Here is a 12,476-nt window from a genome sequence, read left to right on the forward strand (position 1 = left end):
AGAAGAACATAGATTATGCAGGGATGAAAGAAAGTCAAGGCTCATCTGGTGAGATCTAGAGATTAAATTGAAGGGCATCATTAAAGATTTCAACAGGTTCATCAGCAATAAAAGGAAGTATAGGAAAAACAAAGGCCCATGGCTGAATGTGGCAGGAGATCTGATGACAAAGCCCATGGAAAAGGCTAAGGCACTAGATGCCTTTTTTACCTCAGTCTTTACTGGTAAGATTGACCTACAGGAATCCCAGGCACCTGAGAGCAGTGGAGAAGACTGGTGCAAAGATTTACCCTCATGTTAAGGAACAGTAAACAAACTCAAAAAATCATTTCATAGACCCTAGCAGGTTTTAATCAAGAGTACTGAAGGAGCTGGCTGATCATGTCAAAAGGTCACCCTCCATCTCTGAAAGGCTACGGCTGGGAAGGTTCCTAGGGACTGTAAGAAAGCAAATGTTCATGTCATTACTGTGGGCAACAAGGAGGATCTGAGAAACTACAGTCAGTTTCATCTTACAGATGGAGCAAGTAATCCTGGAAGCCATTTTCAAACACATGAAGGAAAAGGTGGTTGGGGCAGTCAGCATGGATTTACAAAGTGGAAATCATGCTTAACCAGCTTTCTACAGTGAGATGTCTAGCTTGATGGATGAGGGGAGATTGGTGGGTATTGTTTAGCTCAACTTTTGTAAGGCTTTTGACACTGTCTGCCAATAACATCCTCATTGACAAACTGATGAAGTGGAAAATAGGTAAACTGACAGTGAAGGAGGCTGAAAACTGACAGTTCAGACAGGCTCAAGGAGCTGTGATCAAAGCACAACACCCACAGCTCACTAGAGATATACCCCAGGGTTCAGTATTGGGTCCAACACTGTTTATGCTTCACTAATGTCCTGGATGAAAGGAAAGTACATCTCTTGTCAAGGATAGAATATCGAGGAGAAAAGGCTGGTACATCAGGTTTTTTTTTGCTGTCATTCATAAGGGTTTTGACAAGTTGGAGATTGGAAGAAACACAAACCTCACAAAGTTCAACAAAGAAATGAAAAGTCCTGCACTGGAGAGAAATAACTGCATGCATCACTACAGGCCATAGAACAACTGTCTGGAAAACAACTTCACAGAAAAAAAGAACTCAGGGTCTTTGTAAACAACAGCTTAAAACAATGTGTTCTTGTAGAAGAGAAGGCCACGAGCCTCCAGGGCTGCCTTTGGCAGAGCCTTGCAAGCAGGTTGAGGGAGGTGACCCTTACTCTCAAGCACTCTCAGCGATGGGTCCAGATGGCTACTCACTCCAAGATAAACATAAACACATTGAGTAAGTCTGGTGAAGGGTCACAAAGATAAACAATAGCCTCTGAAATGTAAGGGAAGGCTGAGAGAGATGGGAATGCTCAGTCTGGATATTATCCCTGGCTCAGCTATTATCACTATTATCATTGTGATTCTACAAGGGCCCAATGAAAAGGATGAATATTATGTGACAGTGGTGGAGCACCTTTTCAGGGTAGGACAGGGTAGCTTTGTGAAATCCTGTTATTTTTAAGATATTCCAAACTTTCCAGTTACAACAAAAGAAGCATAAAAGAATGTATGCCTAATGCCTTAGCTGTTCCCAACATCTGAGGTTTGGTCTTACGACAGCAAGCAATAAGCTCCAGTGGCCGTGGCACACACAGATGCTCCATTACACTGCCTCTGCTACAGTGAGATACATTAGCTTGTTTACCCAGTCAGTCTCTGAAGAAACTCAAATAACTGCTACTACTGGCTATGGAGGGAAATTACTGATATCCCACAGAAATACTTCTATAATGCTAGAAATACTTGCGTTGTGGAATTATTACTGTCATGTATGCAATTTGCCTCCACATATCTGTTTAGATACGTCTGTGAGGTACATATACATAAACACACACGTGCTGCACTCAAGAATTACATGTACATCATCAAATATTCCTGAACTACAGACAGATTATACTGTGGTTGAAGACTAAAACTCTGAGGAGTTTTCCTGGGGTACTGGGGTGCCAAAAATGATGAACACAAAAGTAGCTTTTTGCACTCTGGGATAGATTTGTTTTCAGTTGTGGATGCCACAGAAAGCAGTTTTCTTGGGATTTGCCACACTGATTGTAATGATTTCTTTCATCACTTACATTCACTTCAACCAGCTTTTGTAACAAACGAATGAAACAACAGCCTTATTCGCTGTCATAACACTGGCCATTCAGTGTTCTTCTGCACAAAAGGAAGTCTAATGAAAGAAATGGACACTAACACAAAAGACTCAGGATTATGCACTGTGTTTTTCAACTTCAGTATCCTTCGTTTTGCTTGCTAAAGCTTACAGGTTTAATAATTTCTTTGGAAAAAAAAAAATATGATCTACAGAATCAGTTGTTATCACTGTTGGGTCATTCAGTGGCATATGTATATTTGATCCCTAGCATAGAGATCTTCTGCATGATTTAATGAGGTTAATTTGTAGCAGAGTAATCAGCATAGATCGCGTAAATGAAACTGATTTTGTTGACACCCAAGGACACAGCCCATGGATGTAAAGTTTCTTCCCTTTATGTGACAGTGGCACTGTTTGGTCTCTGTAAGGTGATTCTCATTCCATCTAACGCAGCCAGACTGGGTAAGTATATGAAGGTTATCACAGCAAGAGTCTGGCTCCCTGATTTAGTTTTGTGCATTCAGCTGAGAGTAAACACTGGCAAACTTGGGTTAGAAAGGATCTAGCCTGACCAACTGCTCAAAGCAGGGTTAGCTGTGTGTCACAGTAGATCACGTAAGACCAAGTTTAGTAATTTATTACCACCAATTGATCCACAGTAAACTACTTATCCAGCACGAGCTCCTTATGATCACAAGAAAAACTCATTTCAACTAAAAATTCCATGAGAAACCTTTAGCTAATATATTTTACCTTGTATTTGCTGAAGGCATTTACAGTATTAACTTTGTTGCGTGTCTGTGGCATCGCTAAATACACCAAGTTCATGTGTCCTCCTATACACATTCCTCAGCATCACCTGCACCCAGCCTTAGGGATTTGCAAAAACAAAGAAGTTTGCCAGGTACCTGTCCTCTTCGGCAGCCCGTAGCTTCTGGGAATCTTTCCAATAAAGCACACGTTTTTGGAACACCTTTACAAGCATTCTCATTTTTTCTTCCTAGTGAAAATAAGTGATGTAGCACTAATAAATGCAATGAACAAACAGTCCCTTGTTTTCTACTTTGCAGAACAGCAACAAAGCTGCTAGAGAGCTGACACCAAAGTCAGTAAGTATTCATAATCACATTTCTCAAATTATGAAACAGAAATGCCAGCTTACATGTTGTAACATCAGGGCAGACTGCCATTTCTTTGCTTTTAAATTATTTGAAAAGAGTAGGCTTTCTACCTATTCAAACGTGATTCTGAAAGTATGGTTATATTTTTATTAGCGATTAAGTACATCATTAAAGTATAATTGTTAAAAAGACAAATAATGCCAACAATACTATATCATTTCACCAACTATTTTGATAGACTTTGGCCATTAATAGTTTATCTTACAGGACTCTTTGACATGTAGAGTCTTTTAAGAAATTCAGGTCATCCCTGTAATTAAACTTTCCACAGGACAGTGACAAACAGGTTTTTTAGAGCTCAGATTCCTTTGCCCATACCATTTCTGAACAACAGACCTCACCTACAGGGCAATAAAACATTGAGGATATGTCTTCTGCTTTCCTGTCCTCCTTCAGGATGATCTCTACTATGCATTAACATGCAAAATTCTGGCAGCCCTGCCACAAGGTGAGTGTCACCCTGAATGGATTGCTAGAGGAGCTTGTAGGCAATAAGAATTCTTGTTCGCTGTCAATGGGGTCTCAGTATTCTATTACCTCCCTTCCCCTGCAGACTTAAAGAACAGGTTCAATGATTTAAAAAACAAAACAAAACATTCAGAAAAAACTCCTTTTTATACTACATTAATCTGAGAAAGTAAAACTGGGAAAAGAAATACAGAATGTTTTACCTTGTTGCCATAACGTAAACTGACTCCAGTCTCCTTTTTCTCGTAGATTCTCATCTTCAGGCAAGAAGAGGCTTCTTTTTTTATCCATCACATCAAGCCCCTCATCTCGAATGAGCTTCCAGTTTTTTTCTAAGGACTGTTATGAAAGCCATGTTACTGCACTGAGAACTTACTGCATTTCACTTTTTTTTTGTTGGTTTGTTTCCATTATTAACTTTCTAATTAAAAAAGCACACACACACACAAGTATTCATCATTATTATCAATTTTCCTTATACATACCTATTTCCTTCTGTCACGCTAAGGCAGGAACAATTTTCATAGCATTCTTCAGATTCAATTATACTCATATTAACAATTTCAATGGTCCCCAGACTCTTTGCAGCGAAAGCCTGACTTTACTTGCTCTGGTTAGCCAAAGGGCACTTTAACCGATGACTTTATATTGCAAGCTAAAAAGAGTACTGGTCTTCTCAAACATAGCACAGATTACCCAGAAGTGCTCTTGCAACTGGAAAACCACTGTGTAAACTGAAACTCCAAGCACTGACAGAACATCTCAGTTCAAAGAGGACAAATGCAAAGAAGCTACTTCGGTTGACAGCTGTGATTTTAAACCTTCAAAAAGGTCTGCAAAGATGCACTTACACATTGTGATGCTTTTGAAAATGATCAAATACAACTTGAAATGTCAGATGACAATTTATGGATACAACGTGTAAGCTACCTTGTACTTTATACACACCAAACCCACAAGATTGTGGAATTAACATGTCTGCTCTTCTCTGCTGCCTTAGGACATTCTATTTGTAAAAATCAGGCAGATTAGAAAACCTTGCATTCTGCCAGTACTAAGTCCATTTAAAGTTATAGTAACAAAACTGAGAAACTCACAGCTTGACAATGGATCTAGATAATAATGACATGACTTTCATTTCCCAGCTACTTACTTTACTTGCTAAACCTTATTTTGGGTGAATAGTTTTCATTTTGTCTTTGTGCTCCTGAACAAAGCACTTCTGTAAGACATTTTCAGTGTCAAAGTTACGGCTGGAACATGCTGCCTGTAATACACAGACTACCTCTCACTACAGTCTTTTTAGGCCTGTTAAGGTCTATGAAAATTAGCACTTCTCTTATTACTGTTTTCTCTCTCTTTTTTTTTCCTCCTCTAGCAAACTGCATTCTCTAATCCATCAATAAAAGTAAAAAACATTCATTTTCCTGCTGCAGTCATCCTATTCTCTCCCACTGATGGATTTCCGTAACTCTCCTTCAGTTAAGAAGAAATGTTCTCAAGAATATCTTTGTAAAACTGATTTTTCTGAAATATAGGATATAAAATAGATTTAAAAATTCCAAGTAGTCAGTGATTCAATGCTACCATTTCTACAGGAGGAAATGCTAGCTTGAATACTTGATTTTGTACAAGTTGGAGAAAAGAGACAAATGAAAAGCTTGCATTTATATAGCAATACAGATAAACAAAACTGGAAAACTTTGAAAGATAATACAAACACATCCCTGTTTCCTCAGACACTTAATCTTTTGCCTGGAAAAATGTAAGGAGTTTTCACCCATGCAGATTAAAAGGTGCATGAAGAGCACTGGTAGTTCAAGTTGTCATCCTTAATGGCAGGTTTGTCACTGCCAATTGTTCACAAGTGACCAGTTGAAAGTCAGCCTGCAAAGTTCTGCAACTGTCCTTGTCTTTAAAACTCCTTCCCTAGCACTTTTGCATCCAAGTGATTTGAATACATATCATTGATTTTGAGCCAACTCCTCAATGGTTTCAGATGTAACTGCCACTGAAATCAATAGTCTTTCTGTATTCTTGAGAAACTGGACCCTCATCTATAAAACAAACTGATAATGCTTTAGTATGAGTAATTCACAAGTCCTAGGTAGAAGGCAAGGTTACAGGAGTCCAAACACATCTCAGCCCTGATCTCCTTGATGTTACAGACTCTTAGGCATACACTGAATGGCAGGAACAAATGGATGAGGTGAGGCTCTTCTTGGTTGTGCACAGTGATAGGACAAGGAACAATAGCCTAAAACTTCAACATGCAAAGTTCCATATTAAGATGCAGAACTTCCTTGCAGTAAGGATGACAGAGCACAGGAACAGGCCGCTCAAAGACACTGTGGAGTCTTCTTCAATGGAGACATTCAAGACCTGTCTAGATGCCTATCCGTGCGACCTATTGTAGGGTACCTGCTTTAGCAGTGGGTTGCACTCAATGGTCTCTTGAGATTTCTTCCAAATCCTGCAACTCTGTGATTCTGCAAATGCATGAAACTATTAAAACACAGTAGCTAAGTTGAGGACTTGGGTTTCAGGCTACTGATCCAAGAGCTAGTATCTACAGAAAAAAATATATTCATGCTCTATAATATGTACGGAAACAAGCCTCAGGTTGCAAGATTCATATTATATTTAGGTGCAATATTTTCCTTTCAAGTGAAGAATCAGGTGGTGAACAGCATTTGGAGCATATGTACTTGTTTCTTACCAGCTGATTCCCATAAACCTCCATATGGTTTTTTAAATACAGTTCCTAACAATAATGGAACTTTACAGTTGCTTTACATCTGGCAATAGCATAGATTTTATTGGCAAAGAAATTACAATATTTAAACAGGGATTTCTTAATATTGTTTTATTTTTATGTGTGACTATATTAAAAATGTTTATTCTGTGCTATCAAGCACTTTTCAAGGCATACTCATAAATGCCACAGACAGAGATTAAGAGTTTAGTGCCCCCCATGTGAGGCATAACTACTGACCACATGTGCATTTTAATCCATGGGGCTATAAAGTAAAATAATGGTAAGTCTCCAATCCCCTTCACTTTGTTACTGAAACAGAGTAAGAAAGCATTCACAATAATCACAGTTCGGGGAATTCTGATGACCTCCAGTCAAGGGGCAGTTTTTAAAGCCATCTAAAATAATTCCTTGCACTCATTCAGTTGCTTGCAGTGCTTAAACATCAGCATGCGTAAGCATCATCTTGCTCTTTTCAACACAGAGCTCTCTTAAGCATCCAGCCAGACTTTAAATACATGTTTCTGTTAATTTTCATCATGAAATATGAGTGTCCAGATAATATTAGCCAGACTACCTAATCCTGTTAGGTGTCTCTCTACCAAAAATATTATGGATATGTGCTGTTGCCAGTACTTTCATTCGTTCTGTATTTTTCTTGTTGCACTTGAGACTTTCAACTAATAAAAGTCTAATAAAAGTCTTAACTAATAAAAGTCTAAAGAATCAGTGAAAATTGTCTATACAAGATCCACTCTAATCAATAAGCTGTTCACTGTAGTACGTTGTTGGCAAAGCATCCTTGTAGTCCTTTACAAAATCGTAAGACTCAAAATAAGGAAAGGACAAAGTTACCTAGATCATTTCCCATGTATTACTGGTGAAAAGTGTCTGAGGTAAATAGCACTGCAATTCTTTATTTATTATTCTTGCCAATTACGAGAACAGAAAAATAATGCTATACTGACATTCTACAAAAGACAACAGAGATAACGCAAAAAAATAAGTAAGATCTGGAAAGGAAAGCCAATTGCCTCAGGGTAGGAGGGTAAGTTTTTGAATATAAAAACAAAATTACTTTTTAGCTGAACTCAAACAATAAATGTATTGAATCTCCAGATCCAAAGCCCTGAACTACTGTGGATCAGAAACATTTTCGCAAGTCCCTTGACACACTTCCTAACTTAAAGGTTTACAGTTTCTGCTCTCTGAGAAATCAAGTCCTCCTTCCTATTCTTTCAAAGAAATTACAAATAACATAACAAAGCAAAAGTAAGCATTAATGAGCAGTTGCTAGAGAGATGCAGAGATCCTCTTTGAACCAGCATGGTACCACTAAGTAGGATTTACCACCATTGTACACCTGTCCTTCTTTGTCGAAGTAACTTCTAAGTAACTAAATAAAACATTTCTTCCTTAGACATCCTGGCTAGCAGTTCATAGAGAATTAAATAAGATATAAGATTGTCTTCTTCAACCTTACTCATCAGAAGGTTAAATATCAAGACTACATCAGTTATCTAGGCTTTTACTTCATCTTTTTTTTTTTTTCCTTTTTTTTTTTCCAAATCAAGCAGCAGGGAAGTTAACACCAGAAATGAAAAGATATCATCCTAAGAAAGTAATTTAACACAGCAGCAACCAATACTGCCCTTTGGAAATGCTTTTTCTTCTTTTACTTCTAAACTAGACCCACACTAGACCAGACTAGCACAGTTCACCTCATGTCCTCACATAACTATGTGAACAGTATGCCACTCAGCAGATTTATTAAAATGGGAGTATTGAAAAAGACAACTTTTTTCTACAGGTTTTCCATGGAAAAAGTAAGTCGCCATCAAAAAACATCTCCATCTATAATCCCAAGGAACCTTGTGGCCCTTTATAACAAAATCAAGCAAGGTCTGTGCTCTAACATGTTACTGACTATAGCTGCGTTAGTTAACGGAATGAACAAAGACAGAGCTGTCAGAATATGTCAGAGAAGCTGGCTTTAGCACTGCCTCAGCTAGTTGCAGTAGGCTGGTCGTGGATAAATCCTCCATTAGGACAGTTAAGCTATCAGAATACCAAAAATATTCTGTTTGCATGTAACAACAAATCTCAAAATATAGGAAGAGTGCATCCACCCTTCCAGTGCTTCATCCTACATAAAACAATTCTCAATATCAACTAATATTCTTTGGACTTGAAAGCATTTCCCATGCATTCTGCACAAGTGACACAGGAACGTACAGAGATGAAGCAGTAAGTAATAACTGCTGACTGGATTTAGCTGTACGGAATGGGGAAATAACAGCCTCCCATTTAATTCTAGACCAGGCTGCACAGAGCCCCATCCAACCTGGCCTTGAACACCTCCAGGGACAGGGCATCCACAACCTCTCTGGGCAGCCTGTTCCAGCACCTCACCTCTCTCTCTGTAAAGAATTTCCCCCTGACATCCAATCTAAATCTCCCCTCCCTCAACTTAAAGCTATTTCCTCTTGTCCTGCAGTTAACAACCCTTTCAAAGAGTTGATTCCACTCCTGTTTGTCGTCTTCCTTCAGGTACTGAAAGGCTGCAATGAGGTCACCCCACAGCCTTCTTTTCTCCAGGCTGAACAAGCCCAGCTCTCTCAGCCTGTCTTTGTAGGGGAGGTGCTCCAGTCCCCTGATCATCTTTGTGGCTCTCCTCTGGACCCTCTCCACCAGCTCCCTGTCTTTTTTCTACTGGGGGCTCCACACTTGGACACAGTATTCTAGGTGGAGCCTCACAAGAGCAGAGTAGAGGGGGACAATCACCTCCCTGTCCCTGCTGGCCACCCCTCTTCTGATGGAGCCCAGGATACCATTTCCTTGCCGCAAGAGCACACTGCTGGTTCATGTTAAGCTTTTCATCTGTCAAGACCCCCAGGTCCTTCTCCGCAGGGCTGCTGTCAAGGACCGCTCCTTCCAGTCTGTATGGATGACTGGGATTCCTCTGGCCCAAGTGCAAAAGCTTGCACTTTGCTGTGTTGAACCTCATCAAGTTCACCAAGGCCCACCTTTCTGGCCTCTCGAGGTCCCTCCGAATGGCATCCCTTCCTTCCACCGTGTCAACCGCACCACTCAGCTTGGTGTCGACAGCAAACTTGCTGAGGGTGCACTCGATTCTGTCGCTGATGTCACTGATAAAGATGTTAAAGAGCACCGGTCCCAAGACAGACCCCTGGGGGACGCTGCTCATTACCGGCCTCCACCTGGACATAGAGCCATTGATGACCACCCTCTGTCTGCGGCCTTTCAACCAATTTCTTATCCATCGAGTGGCCCACCCATCAAATCCCCATTCCTCCAATTTGGAGATAAGGATGCAGTGGGGGACCATGTCAAAGGCCTTTCTCAAGTCCAGGTAAATGACATCGGTCGCCTTCCCCTTGTCCAGCAATGCTGTCACTCCATCATAGAATGCCACCAGATTGGTCAAGCGTGTCCTTCCCCTGGTGAAGCCATGCTGGCTGTCTCAGATCACATGCTCATTCCTCATATGATCAAGCATGTCGTCCAGGATGATCTATTCCATGATCTTCTCGCACAGTTGTGTACTGGGGTAATAAATTTCTTCTGTATAAATAATGGATATGCCATCCCTAGAGGTCAGGTTGGATGGGGATCTGAACAGTCTGATCTAGTGAGTGGCAACCCTGCCCATGGAAAGGGGGTCAGAGATGCATGATCTTTACGATCTTTATGATCAACCCATTCAATGATTCTATGATTGAAACCACTAACAATCAAAACATACACAAAAGGTGTACTTCCTTCCTAATTTCTAAAATCATTACTGCTGTAATTTTTTTTGAGTTATAAAAGACCTGCTTAGGGATCTGTAATGTCAAAAATAGACAGCTTTTGAAAATACAAACTATTATTACAAATATAAACAAACCATATGCTTCATTCTGAATAAAAAGAACTTTTAAGAACTAAAATTCTGCATCATTATCTCTTGCTAAATCCATCCCTGTGAATTGTTTCTCTCATGCAATTAAAAATCTGCCAAAGACTACACGAAGTACTATAAAAGGGACAAAGAACAGAGCTTTTCCTGATTAAGCAAAAAATTTCATGTGTGTGTCCCAGCCATTGCCAAAATTTGCTGTTACTGAGATATTACAGTTGCCTACCATGCAAACTTTGGATTTAGTAATAATTTCAGTCATCCTATCCTCTTTCTCAATTTTTGAAAAACCTAAGCTAATTTATCATATCTTAGTGAAATCTTCCACTCCGTCTGAGATTGGTGTCTGGTACTCACAGGTGGTAATCCAGACCTCAGGGACAAGCATTTGCTCTGCTTCACCCCTTAGATTACAGTCATTATTAAAAAAATAAATAAACTAAACAGAGACAAACTTCCTTACCTTTACCAGATCTGTATAACCTGTTTCCCTTGCTGTCCACCATGGCTGAGCTTTCAGACCCTTGACATTGTAGAGAGAGCGCTGCCAGACCGACGCAAAGTGACCTCTTTGGTATCCAAGTTCATACCACTTGTATGCCTAGAATATGACACTTATTAGCAATTAAATTCATATCAATCAAAATTTTATAGAAAAAGCTTATGATCCACTTGATTCTGGGGATATTCTTCTACTACACAGAAGGTATAAACACTTTGAGAAGAAAAAAACGAAAAATCATCAATCCTCAGACATGTCAGTCAGCCAAGTTTGTCCAGTCCAGCATTAGCAAAACAGGACCCTGCACACAATCACTGATATCATATATGGGTCAGTAATTTCACGGTAACTTTGGGAAAGTGGTAAAGTTTATAGAATACTATTATCAGTGCTATGAGAGAACATGCATTCAAGTGATATACTTAAGTCACTGTATGTTGACTCTGGTGGAAAAAATCACAAGTAGTAGGAGCAAAAACCAGACAAAAAACACCTTTAATTCATTTCTAATCTTTTTTCTTTTTGCAAGTTCCATGTAAATGTCAAAAGTTTTGGTTAATTCTGCGGGCAAAAGAAGGAATGCTAACAGATTCTATCATCATGCAAATTGCTCTTTGCTTTTTTTTTTTTTTTTTTGCTATTGCTTATCTTGACTTCTACACACATATGCTGGACTGTTACTTAAAACGGACTACTGAAGTTTCTTTCTATGAGCCCATGCTCAAAAGTTTTGTCTGGATTTGCCAGATGTTAAAGCAAGGCCATGTTAAATATGTACCTCTTTGTCTCCTATTCTCTGCAAGGCGTCACCCAAATGAAAGTAAAATCGTCCATCATCTGTGCCAGGGTCACCAGACTCCAGTCCTTCCTTAAAAAAACAATAATAGAAATAGAACAGTAGAAAAGAAACTTTAATGGGACTTCTAAAAGAGCTCAGGTTATTGCTGTATATAGTCTGTCAATTCTATGCAAGAGAAAACCTATGAAATTGGCCATAAAATTTAACTACCGTGATAACTATGAACTTAGGTTGAATGAATACAGTATTCAGTGAAGAGCCCTTGAAAAATGTTATCAGTTTGCAAAACCCCATGGCTTCCTCCCCCAGTTACTCCAAGACAGAGATGTATTCAAAGACAAACACTTGACTTCAAAATCCTATAAATGTACATAAGCATTATAGAAAGCTCGTTATTGTAAATTAAGATTCTGTTTCATAGTATTTCTTCCAAACACTCAGACGTACACAATTTCCCTCTTTTGATCTTTCAAGAACCTTTAGTTTGCAGCATACTGCAAGGCTCAAAACAATTTGAGACTCACAGCTGTGTACTAATAAAACCAGCATTTGATGTTTAAGATGAATCTTAGTGTATAAACTCGTTCCCGTTCATTGGCAGTGATATAGCAATATAACTCTGATGTACAGCTTTAACTGTAATTTGCAATTAGAATGCTTCTAGC

General features: G+C 39.2%; 1 protein-coding gene across 8 annotated transcripts in view; it reads right to left on the reverse strand.

Annotated features, from left to right (window-relative positions):
- Positions 1–12,476, reverse strand: part of ASPH (aspartate beta-hydroxylase) — a 102,097-nt gene that overhangs the window by 9,709 nt on the left and 79,912 nt on the right. For all 8 annotated transcript variants that reach the window (XM_052704481.1, XM_052704488.1, XM_052704487.1 and 5 more), the window contains 4 exons: positions 11,791–11,880; positions 10,974–11,111; positions 4,037–4,172; positions 3,093–3,184 (listed from right to left, as the gene is read on the reverse strand). In XM_052704481.1, the coding sequence (XP_052560441.1) occupies positions 3,093–3,184; positions 4,037–4,172; positions 10,974–11,111; positions 11,791–11,880 (456 nt within the window). The remainder of the gene's footprint in view (positions 1–3,092; positions 3,185–4,036; positions 4,173–10,973; positions 11,112–11,790; positions 11,881–12,476) is intronic.

This window comes from Tympanuchus pallidicinctus, unplaced genomic scaffold (assembly GCF_026119805.1).
Source record: "Tympanuchus pallidicinctus isolate F22 unplaced genomic scaffold, pur_lepc_1.0 scaffold5, whole genome shotgun sequence".
Lineage (NCBI taxonomy): Eukaryota > Metazoa > Chordata > Aves > Galliformes > Phasianidae > Tympanuchus > Tympanuchus pallidicinctus.